Raw genomic sequence first — 12,824 nt, forward strand, 5'->3', positions numbered from 1 at the left:
TGGGTCTCCTCTGAGTAGGAGTAACATTGGGTACAACTCAGGATTCCAAATGCAGAGGCCAATTAGTGCAGTATTTTAGTTTGTTTATTTAAACTACTTATGTACCTCCTGATATAAGATCTAAGGTTTACATAAAAATACATAAAATACACTATAAAAACAATGTAAAAACAATAATAAATGCATCAAACAGTTACAAAAACAGTAAAATAGAGCAGTGCGATTATAAGTCAAGGAAAGCTTGAGTAAGCAGGTGCATCTTCAAGAGGTGTCTAAAGTGCACCACAATTCCTGCCTCTCCAACCACATGTGGGAGTGTTCCAGAGGGTGGGTTCCACTCTCAAAAAGTCTTGCTTGCATGCTGTTACATGACAAAACACTGTTGGTCATGGGACAACTAATAAGGAGGATCTCAAGGGTTGGTTTTATATATACAGGAGAAGATGATTGGCCAGTTTTCTTGTAAGGAAATCAGAACACTTAGGAGGCAGATGGCTAGATTCCATCTTCCCAAAGCAACAACAGGGAGGCACTCCAGTCATGAAAAGTGTTGAAGTCACAACAGTGCCTGTTAATGATGTGCTTTTCCTGCTTTTCCTTATGGCATACAACCCCATGGACTGAATGCAAATAATTACATTCACATCTACATATATGTGTTTTGTTATGTTCCAGGCAGCCCCTGAAGAAAGAGACTTAATAATAATATGACACAACAAGCAGGCACTGCTGTGACTTTGTCACTTGCTTCTTTTTCCATTATCCCAACCACATGTTGTCCAAAAGAGCAAAGAAGCAGGAACTGGAATTTAGCCCATAACAGCTGACTCTCCAAAAGAAAGCCAAAAAAATCTTCTGGGCAACTAGAGTTTTTCAAGAACAAATACATATCACAATAAACACACATAGGGGGGTGTAGCACACTTAGATGTCTTGTGCACCGACACTTATTCTGGTAACGTTGTCCCAGGTTTTACAGATTTGCCCTAAGGATATGCGAGCAGACATCTGTGTTCATCTGAATCGGAAAGTATTTAAAGAGCACCCCGCGTTCAGACTGGCTAGCGATGGATGCCTGCGAGCTCTTGCGATGGAATTTCAGACTGTGCACTGTGCTCCTGGGGATCTCATTTACCATGCTGGAGAGAGTGTGGACAATCTTTGCTTTGTGGTTTCGGGATCCTTGGAAGTCATCCAGGATGATGAAGTCGTTGCCATTTTGGGTAGGTTCTCTTGCTATATTCTGTATTTGTGTTCACCCTTAGATGCATGTTTGTCTACTGCAAGAGTGGGGAAACTAAGGCTCAGAGGTGAAATCTGGCCCTCCTGGGGTCCCGAACCAGGCCTCCAGGGTTCTTCAGGTGGGTGGCGATGCCCCCTTTCCCCATAGTTCGGTAGTTTCCTATTTTTTGTGCAGTTTTCCCTCACTCTTGAAATGCCTCTCCTAAGGCTTAGTTAGGGATGTTAGAGAAATCCTCAATGGAACCAAATGAGTGTGGATTTTTATGGATCCGACCCGTGGATTCCAGAGCGGACTGGCTTTTCCTCTGTCAGGCAGATTCTGTAGATTTGCAGACCATTTTTCTAACCTTTGGGAATTTTGTGCAAATTTTGTCATAGAAAAATGAGCAGAAATAAACCCCGCCAGCCAAAAACGCACATTTCCCCTATAGGCTATAGTGTGAAAATGCACATTTTGGGGGAATTTGCGCATTTGGGGGGAATTCGCACTTTTTGTGTGTGCGAATTTGTGCAAATTCGCACCTGTGCAAATTCAGAAACTGGGAAAAAATCAGATTCCGTCGATTGCTGAATGATGGAACAAAAGTCGCTCGACAGTCCACAAAACACAGACGGAACAGATTTTACACAATCACTTAGTTACTGGCAGTAAGAACTTTAAGCTACAGTATGCTGGTATTTCTTGTATTTTTGGCCCCACCTTTGTGCCTTTGGCCCTGCTCATCCCTGAGATGCAGCCCCTAAGAGCATCTCCAAAATTGTGTTCAGCCCCTGGGCTGAAAGTAGGGGTGTACAAAACCCCACTCACCTGCATCTGCAGGGGGTCCGCCGGGGGGGGGGGAGGCGATCCGTTCCTCCCCACTGGAATCCTCCCCGGCCAGTGCCGCTCTGTGGTGACTCCACAGAGCCACCGGCTGGTCCCATCCACAGCCAGACCTCCATCTGCTGCCGGGCTGCTGTTGCTGCAAATGGTGTCCTGCATAGGGGACGCCATTTGCATCCCCCCTGTAGCCGTGATAGGCTACGTAAATATTTACGTATAAAGGAGGGACGCAAATGGCGTCCCCTACGCAGGATGCCATTCACGGCTGCACACCAGAGCAGGAGATTGCAGCGGCCAGATCTGGACCCGCCGGAGGCAGGTAGGATCTGGTCTGCGGGGACTTCGCGGGGTGGCAGGGGGAGCAGTCTGTTCTGCCACGGACTCCGGGGGGCTGGATTCTAAAGAATCCAGCCTAACTGGAGTCTGTGGTGGAATTCTCCGCCATCCCTAGCTGAAAGACGTTTCCCACCTCTGGTCTGCTGAATGACATCCTTTATCCTGAAGATGAATTCCAAAACAGTCAGCCTGATGTTGAAATACAGAGGAGTGCTAGCTGCAGAAGCTTCACATTGCTGAAGCTATATGGAAGACACACCATGAATAGGCAGTATTTGGAAATGGGTGTCCTCTGTTTATGTCCAGTGCTTATCTTATATGAGATACAAGATAAAATCTCTGCTTGCTAAATCTGGCCAACACTCCCTTCAAGTCCAGTATTATGTTTCAAGCAGCAGCATCTGGTCAGCAAAGTCAATGAAAATTCCATTTAGTTTCCATGACTAAAGTCATTGACACATTATCTTCCATCAGTTGAACTGGTCCTTTTTTCTTTTTCTTTTTTTAGCTCTCTTATGTTAGTGACCATGTATTTATTTATTTGATTATACCCTGCCTTTCTACCAAAAAATGGCACTCAATCAGCTTATATTTTTAAAAAATAGATTTAAACAATAACACATATTAAAATACAATAAAAATATAACAATTACAGAATAAAAACAGCACCCAACCCACAGACCCACTTAAAGGCCGAACTCCTTCTTGAATAAAGTAGGTTTTTCCTGCTGTTGGAAGGATAGCAGAGAGGAAGCACATCCAGCTTCCCTTGGGAAAGACTTCCACAGCCTGGGAATGGCCTGCCTCTCTCACATAGCCACCAAACACACCTCTGATGGTGGCGGTCTCAAAAGAAGGGCCTCTCCAGAAGATTTTAAGGACCTGACAGGCTTGTATGGGAGAAGGAAGTCTTCCAGGTAGCCTGGTCCCAAGCCATAGAGGGCTTTATAGATCAAAACCAGGACTTTGAATTCTGCCTGGAAACAGACCACTTGCCAGTGAAGCTGCTGTAACAAGGGAGTTGTGTGCTCCCTGTGACCGGCCCTGGTCAACAATCTGGTTGCTGCTTTCTGGATCAGATGAAATTTCTGAATAGCTTTCGAAGGCAGCCTGATGTAGAGCATGTTACAGTAGTCCAAATGGGATGGAACCAGGGATGCTAGAGAAATTTGAGACGGACTAAAATGAGCTCAGATTTTTAAGAATACGACCTGCGGAATCTGCTGGAGAGCGACCCCCCTCAGGCCACGTGGAGTCTGTGGACTTTTGGATTTTTTTTTTTACTTTCCCACATTTTATGTACATTTATTTGTAGGAAAATACACAAGTTTCTGCTGAAGAGAAGTTGAATAGAGTGGGGGACAATATGCTAAATGTTACGTACTAAGGTAAATTATGTAATTTATTACGAAACTTCTTACGTAATTATTTGCGTATTTTTCTGCATGACAAAAAAATAATAGTTCGCATCGTCTGTGAGTAGACGATGGAACAAGAGGTGCCTGACAATCTGCAAAGCACAGATGGAGTGGAGTTTACATTGTCCCTACGTCCCTAGATGTAACTAAGACATGCATGACCATGGCCAGATCAGACATCTCTAGGAATGGGCGCAGTTGGTACACTAACCTCAACTGCGCAAACACACTCCTGGCCACCACCGACACCAAGGCGTCCAGGTTCAAGGCCGAGTCCAAGAGTACACCGAAACTGCGAGCCTGAGCCTTCAGGCCGAGCGTAACCCCATGCAGCACAGTTGAAATGCCTATTCCCTAATCTGCCTTTTGACAGGCCAGGAGCACCTCTGTCTTGTCTGGATTAATATTTATTTATTTACAATATTTATATACCCCTGCACATCAAAAGATTTCACTTAAGCTTCCATTTGTTTGTCCTCGTCCAGCCCATTACCGACATAAGCTACTTAGAACCAGAACAGCTTTCTTGGATTTAGATGGAAAGGAGAGATAGATTTGGGTGTCATCAGCATACCAATGGGGCCGAACCCCAGAACTCCAGACAATCTCTCCCAGCAGATTTTATGGCAGATTTTAGACCTGGCATCTCTTATACTGATTTACTGGATAACACAGTAGTTTATTATATAAACATTTTCAATAGAAAAATATTGTATCTGTAAATATAAATAATGAAAATACACAAATTCACAAAACTACAACACCCATTACTCTAGCTATGTTCAAATATTAATTCATGGCTTCATAAGCCATGATCTGATCCTGATTGCCCTGATTTGTTTACTGACATTAAGCCAGAATTCCCCCATCAGACATAGGGTTGGATCCCAGATTGAATTAACAGATGTCCACTCATGCAACGGGACTTCCCCTTGGGTCTCCCAACCCTCCGGAGCAGATCTGAGGGAGGCACACAGGGGACTGCGGGAGGGAGGGGGAAATCTTTTCTGCCAGCAGTTTCCTTCCAGTGGCACAGCAGCATCATTGGATCCAACCCATAATGGGGGACACCATCTTAATGCAAGTGAGAATGTCTGCACTGAAGCTGGTGCACAACAGGAAGAGGAAAGGGGCAAGAAAGGAGGGCATGGCCATGGTGCATGCCCTCAGCTTCTCAAACCATGGTTTATGGAGCTGTGAATGAACATCCATACACGGACAATAACGTGCACAAATTTTACATTCAGTATTCTGAAGTCTTAATAGGCACACACACACACACACACACAAAATTTGAAGGTTCTTGAATTATTTATACAATACTTGATAATCCATGACAAAATAATTTTTACAACCTTCCTCATGTGCTTATTACTTTAAAAAATCTCATAAAAGAAATTTCTCTTTTACTTCTGAAGATATGGAATGAAAAATAGATGCAACTTGTGGAGTTTGGGGTGATTTCATGTATTTTGATTATTTGCATTTGCAGAAGAAATTTTCCAGTGCAAGTTCTGATATGTAGATATTTGTTGGAAGTAAAATACCAATCCTTTTCAACTGTTTTCTTTCTGTGTCGGATATATTTACAGTCATTTTTTAAAACCCCAAATGTGGTTGTATAACACAGAGATTTCCAGAAATCCTGAATAGCAGAGACACATTAATGAAATTAAAATATAGTCTGGTTACCAAAGTCCAAATTGTTTTAAAATGTAGATCTGTTTTATTTTTTAGTAAAAAAAAAAAAGGGCAGCCTCACAGTAAGGGACTAAACACATGAAAGACTTTGCACTTCAACGCCCTGAAAGCAAAACAAGAAGGAAAAGACTGTGATAATCCAGTAGATGTAGATAAGTCACAAGGCTGATTCAGCCTTGAGGAGATGATATGTATCCCTTGATTCCATCAGATCTTTTTAATAATAAGGTAAATTCTCACAGAGATTTAATCTGGTCTCTCTTATTCAGACTAGCTTTACAGCAGCCCAGCAATCTCAATCTTTTAGGACAAATGTAGCTATCACTTAAAAAGAAAATTTACAATCAGGATAGAGAACAGTTTATAGCAAGACTCCCCCGCTCCACTCCCCCCCCTTTTTTGAGGACAGCTGCCTTGCATTTTGTGAAGTTGCCGTATCTGTGTAAACTAGATACCTAAAAGAGTGTTTGCATTCTGGTTTGGTACTGTTTTTTAGCCACCCTCTTTGAAAAGCATATACAATACTCAGGGCAGACTAAAGGACCTGTGGACCTAATATTAAGCCACAATTTGAATTCCCCCATCATGCTGCTGTGTTTCCCTTCCCCAAACGCGGTGCTGCCGCCATTGCCCTTTCACATTGCCATCCTGTGGATACCTCCATTTTTGTTTGGGCCATGATAATATGTTAACCAACAAACATGGCAACTAAGAGAGGACTAAGAATACATCAAGGAGAAAATGCAATGTAGCCGTTGGGGGGCCAATTATGTATCGCCAAAAAAGGAGAAATGCATCACTAAAAAGGGAAATAGAGAGAACACCAATTTGCATAACATTTACATATGCAAATGTATAACTATAGGTGCAAATTTAGAAATATTAATGATTATTTAAATAGAAATACAAGACATCTTACCATAGTGGAGAAGACTGACCTGGTGACCTGTGTGCCTGCTCAGTCTGCTGTCCAGGTGCTAACTGTTGATGGGCGACTTTAAGGCTCTTGCTATCCCGTTATACAGATCCTTGACTTTAAACTGGACTTGGACTGGACAGCCCATCAAATAGAGGACACCTTCAAATACAGGGCTGTCATCTGCCAGCTGTCCAAAAGAGAGGACTGTCCTCTGTAAAGTAGGGCACCTGGCCACCCTAGGGGTGGGCAACCTGTGGTCATTCAGATGTTTTGGCCTACAACTTCCACCAGCCCTAGCCAACATAGTCAATGGTAAGGGATGATATGGTGGACCACCAGTTGCCCATTCCCAGTTGCCCACTCCCAGTATTGTCCTAATATTGCAGTTACAATATTGGGACAATATAAATAGGGTTGCACCATTTATAGTGCAATCCTCTGCATATCAACTTAGGAGTAAGTCCCATTGAGTTTGGTGGGGCTTATTCCCAGCTAAGTTTTTATGGAATGTATTTATTTATTTGGTACATTTCTAATAAATTGTAGCCTTAGTTGAATAATCAGGGCCAAAACAGATGCGGAATTTGACATAGTGGACAGGAATGACATCTACTTCTTTATTTCGAACAGCAGTAAATAAGTTTATGTGGGTCAGAGTGATCGCCAATGTCCAATGAGGATACGGCAGAGAAAGAAGAAGAAAACAGATGTGATGATAGATGTCTCATTAGAAACATAGAATCATAGAATAGTAGGGTTGGAAGGGGCCTACAAGACCATCGAGTCCAACCTGCTGCTCAATGCAGGAATTCAAGTCAGAGCATCCGTGACAGATGGCTGTCCAGCCTTGTCTTGAATGCCTCCAGTGTGGGAGAGCCCACCACCTCCCTAGGTCATTGGCTCCATTGTCGTATTGCTCTAACAGTCAGGAAATTTCTCCTGATGTTCAGCCGGAATCTGGCTTCCTGTAACCTGAGCCCATTATTCCATGTCCTGCATTCTGGGATGATCGAGAAGAGATCCTGGCCTTCCTCTCTGTGACAATCTTTCAAGTACTTGAAGAGCGCTGTCCTATCTCCCCTCAGTCTTCTCTTCTCATGGCTAAACATGCCCAGTTCTTTCAGTCTCTCTTCATAGGGCTTTGTTTCCAGTCCCCTGATCATCTTCGTTGCCCTCCTCTGAACCCTCTCCACCTTGTCTGCATCCTTCTTAAAGTATGGTGCCCAGAACTGCACATAGTACTCCAGATGAGGCCTAACCAGTGATGAGGAGAGGGGAACTAGTACTTCCCGGGATTTGGAAGCTATGCTTGTATTAATGCAGCCCAAAAGAGCATTTGCCTTTTTTGCAGCCATATCACATTATTGGCTCATATTCAGCTTGTGATCTACAGCAATTCCAAGATCCTTCTTGCTTGTAGTGTTGTTGAGCCAAGTATTGTCCATCTTGTAACTGTGCATTTGGTTTCTTTTTCCTAGGTGCAGAACTTGGCATTTATCCGTATTAAATGTCATTCTGTTGTTTTCTGCCCAGCGCTCCAGTCTATCAAGATCACTTTGAATTTTGTTTCTGTCTTCTAAAGTATTAGCTATCCTGCCCAGTTTTGCAATCTGCAAATATGATCAGCATTCCCTGCATCTCCTCCTCCAAGTCATTAATAAAAAGGTTGAAGAGCACTGGGCCCAGGACTGAGCCCTGCGGTACCCCGCTCGTTACCTCTCCCCAGTTTGAGAAGATCTGATTCTGTAGCCTACTGTGGATCCACCGGATCGTTGTTTCATCTAGCCCACTTTGAGCTAGTTTGCTCATCAGAAGATCATGGGGCACTTTGTCGAAAGCTTTGCTGAAGTCGTGGTATATTATGTCCACAGCATTCCCACAGTCCACAAGGGAGATTACTTGATCCAAAAATGAGATCAGATTCGTCTGGCAGGATTTGTTCTTGACAAATCCATGTTGGCTTTGAGTAATCACTGCATTATTTTCAAGGTGCTTACAGATCGATTGCTTTATAATCTGCTCCAGAATTTTCCCAGGGATTGACTGACTGGTCTGTATTTCCCAGGTTCCTCCTTTTTACCCTTTTTTGAAGATAGGGACAACATTAGCCCTCCTCCAGTCATCTGGCACTTCACCCGTCCTCCATGATTTCTCAAAGAGAATAGACAGCGGTTCTGAGAGTTCCTTTATTACTCTAGGATGCAGTTCATCTGGCCCTGGAGATTTGAACTCATTCAAAGTAATTAGGTGTTCCGTGACCATATGCCTATCCATCTCAAGCTGCAATCCTGCCCCTTCAGCCTGTACTTCGCCTTTGCCAGGGGGGTCATAGTCTATGACCCCCCTGGTCATAGACATTAGGAAGCCTGTCGGTTTTATTTGTGTAATTAATAGCAGGCACAGGGTTGCCCCTGGTTTAACCTTTTCCTCTCCACTGTAGTCCCACCAGAAATCCGTCTGTTCTGCATTGAAACAAATGGAAGCTTCTTTCTGGGACAAACAGCAGTGCACGTGGTGTGGTGTGTGCATGTGTGTTTCATTGGAAGCATGGCGGGGGAGAAAAGAGTTACATTTTTCATGCCTGCATGCTGCAGTCCCAATGAAAGCTGACCCACCATGCACTTGCTGTTAAGTAAAAAACAACGGTCCTCATATGGTTCCTAATGATGCGTTCTTGTTTACATGAATCAGATAAAAACATTTTCATTGATCAAAAATTGATTGATTGATTAGGACAGCAGATTTATTTCATTTTGATTTCATTTTTAATACAAGCACTTATATAAATTGTGGGCAGAAGGTAGCATCTTCCATTTATTTATTTAATTCATTCATTCATTAAATGTGACTTTTAGGCCGCCTTTAAAGGTAGAACCCTCTCATCTTAGAAGACGTTTCCTCATTCTTTCCCATGCAGGAAAGTCACCAGAGGTTGTAATGGAAGCCAGGCAGATCAATAGACCATTTGACTCTGCAAACATGAATAAATTAGTTTTTTCTGACATCCTGGGTTAATGGTGTAGCTCTGTGCTCATGTTATTTTAAAGAAACAATGGCGTGTTACAAACTGTGTTTTTTCTTTAGAAAGAATGAGTTGGTTTTTATTCATAAGTAAATTAATATGCAAATGTACGCAAACTGAATATATTTAAGCAATCAATTAAGCAATTGATTAAGCAATTAAAGCCCCTACAATGAATTCTCCAAGATTTCTTTAACCAGAAAATTGTCAGCTGCCCTACAAACATTAAATAAATTTAGCAGATGAAATATTATCCCTACTAAAATTACCTCCTGATGCATATTAAATTGTAATCTAGGCTGGCAGAAATAAAGATGGCTGGATAGTGGTAACCATATGTTAGGGCTTTTGAAAGATCACGTTGTTGTTATAACCATATGTTGTTAATGACTGTAACTACTGAGTTACGACCCCTCCCAGACAGTAGATCTGCCATCTCCTTAATGAAAGATGGCAGATCTACTGTTTGGGAGAGGCTGTAGCTCAGTGTAGAGCAGATGCTTTGCATGTAGAAGGTCCCCAGTTCAATCCCAGGCATCTCCAGGCAGGGCTAAGAAATGGCCCCTGAAAAGCTGCTGCCAGTCACTGTTGACAATACTGGGCTAGATAGACCAATGGTCTGTATCAGTACAAGGCAGCTTCCCATGTTCCTATGTACTGTTAATCAATCAATTAAAAACAAGCCAAATCTCTAATATAAACAAATCTGTTTAGGAATAAATTTGAATTCTGACTATCCTATAATATTCTAAGATGTGTGATCCCTATAGAACCAGAAAGAAAGAAAGAAAAAAGTGTTGAACTCCTCTCCAGTTTCATTTTAATTCCATATGTTTTTATGCACTCCACCCCCACCTTTGCAATGGAGAAATACACTGCATTTATACAATTACTCAATGACTATATGATCTAAGTAACTTAGGGCAAACTATTCTTTGTGGCTTAAATGATATGTGTGAATTTACAAGCAATTCGTTTTTTAAAAAAATACACACCATTACAGCCAGTTTTATGTTGTAATAGGAACCTTTGCCTCCTAGCGCAATATTTCATTTGACGAGTTTATTGCTCTTGGCTTATTGAATATACTGTGTTCTCTTGCATAATAGCATTATTATAACTCAGACTTGTCCAGTATCTAAGAGGAAGGCATGCATTCAGTTCCAGCTGATATTCACCATGCAGGAAGGAAATGCTTTGAGAGCCGGTCTGGTACAGCGCGCAGGTGGGCAACATGTGGCCTCCCAGATGTTGTTTGATTGGAACTCCCATTAGCCCTAGTCAGCATAGGCAGTGGGGAGGGCTGATGGAAGTTCCAGCCCAACAATATGTGGAGGGCCACGCAGTGCCCACCCTTGCGGTAGTGCAGTAGCGTAGAACCTCTTTCAACCTGAGGGCTGTATTCCATTGTGGAGAAACTCTTGGGGACCGCATTCCATTAGTCGGTGGGGATTAAGAGAAAGGGGGCAGTGTCATGACCCAGTAGTGCCATGGACTTTGAGGCTCAAAACCCAGTGGTACCAAGAGAGGAAACTCCAGGTAGGAAAAGCACTGCAGAACTGCCAGAGACCCCTGAGCAACCAGAGACCCTGAGCCTAGCCCCCGCCCAGCACCGTCTTCTACACAGACTCCACATTCCAGGGAGCCAGTGCGCCAGCGCCAACAACATACTGGGCATGATCTCTTGGAGAGATGGAGGAGTGCGAGGCTGCAGACCAGAGGCTTCCCTTGAAGCCTTCCATTCTTTAGGAAAGGCTGGAGTCTGGGGCTGTAGCATAAAAGGCTTTAGTTTGATCTCAGACCTCACTGGAACGTGTTGCTCACTAGGGGCTGGCCTGGGTATGCCAACATCTGGCCTACTTTGCCTTGATTGCTGCCCCTTGACTCCTTGCTGCCTGGCACTGAACCCCATGGGCTTCTGCTCGGTCCAGAACAGGATAGACAGGGACAAAGGAAAAAGGGGCAGGCCCCCAAATACCTAAACACCAACAGTACCAGTATATTTTAGAGTAAAGCTCTTGCTGTCAGCAGCTAAGCCTTAGGGAAGGCATTTCAACCTAATAGAATGTGGGCAAAACTGCACAAAATCTGGGACACCACAAACCATCAATGGTTGGGAGAAGTGGGTGGGGCGAGGGGAAGGGGGCATTGCATTCTGGGAAACCTTGGAGAGCTGGATTGCGATCCCCAGAGGACTGGTTTTGACCCCTGTGCCTTACGTTCTGCACCACTAGTGTAGTGGATAGAATAGCTCAGTGGTGGAGCAGGTGCTTTGAAAGCAGAAAGTCCCAGGTTCAATCCTAGATGGGCAAATCATCCCACTTTGTATAAGGCAATTTCCTACTTTCCTAATCTTGGATTTTGGTTTTTTAAAATAATTAATTTCCCATTGTAAAATTTCAACAAAAAATAGGAAAAATTGAAGCTGCATAGATTTGTATGTATCAATTTCAATGCATGCATATGAAACTGTGTATATATATGTGAAAATACAGCTTTCTAAGAATTATACATAAACTTCAACAAAAGCAGACCTAATATCCATATAAGTATCCTTTCTTGTGGCGTCTATATACCACCCGTTCAAAGGTTGTTAGTTCCTCAATCCATTGCATTACAGGAGGTGAGCATCTATCCTTCCAGCAGTGTAACATCAGTCTTTAAGCTGTCAAAAGGGCACAGAAAATTAATTTGTGCTGACTGTGTGCTAACGTCCAGGAACAGGTAGATAATTTAAGTGGACATGTAGATCAGTAAATGTTAAAGAGTGTTCCAATACAAGGTTTATCGGTATAATAACCTCCTCCCAAAACAGGCAACTATTTTCTCCATGGCTTCAAAATTTACAGAAATTTTACATCTCTTGTCTTCCCATAAAAGTCTTCCTTTTACATAGTTTTTAGAAATCATTGAAGGGGGAGAGTAAGGGTTGCATAGCAATATATGAACATATATGAGCATCTTGCCTTAAACATTTTATTCAGCATTCTAAAAGAAAATAATTCATAATCCAGAATTGGGGAGAGGGGACAAAAAATGTCCTTGGGAAAAACAGGAAAAACTGTTGCTTTTCCTAATTTTTCTGGTTTGTCCCCAGTCCTTCAAATCTCTAGTCAGGCCATGATGGAAAAGCCCCATCATTAATTACAGAAAGTGTTATTAGACTTACAGTGCACGCCTATACACGTCTACTCAGAAGTAACTCCCTTGAGTGCCTCAGAGTAAGCCTCATTAAACTTAGTGGGGCTTACTTCTGAGTAGACATGTGTAGGATGTCTTAACTGTTAATTATGTTAGATAGTTCTAGATGCTAAACAGGTGTTAAGTTCTATCAAGGGCTCCTGAGACAGGAAAGAAATGGCA

General features: G+C 42.7%; 1 protein-coding gene across 1 annotated transcript in view; it reads left to right on the forward strand.

The window, feature by feature from the left end:
• KCNH1 (potassium voltage-gated channel subfamily H member 1) overlaps window positions 1–12,824 on the forward strand; it is a 351,345-nt gene that overhangs the window by 156,264 nt on the left and 182,257 nt on the right. The window contains exon 9 of the mRNA XM_084832718.1: window positions 971–1,223. Within this exon, the coding sequence (XP_084688844.1) occupies window positions 971–1,223 (253 nt within the window). The remainder of the gene's footprint in view (window positions 1–970; window positions 1,224–12,824) is intronic.

The sequence above is a fragment of the Heloderma suspectum genome, chromosome 1 (genome assembly GCF_057233095.1).
Source record: "Heloderma suspectum isolate Gila_16-S chromosome 1, 16-S_ref, whole genome shotgun sequence".
NCBI classification, from domain to species: Eukaryota; Metazoa; Chordata; class Lepidosauria; order Squamata; family Helodermatidae; genus Heloderma; species Heloderma suspectum.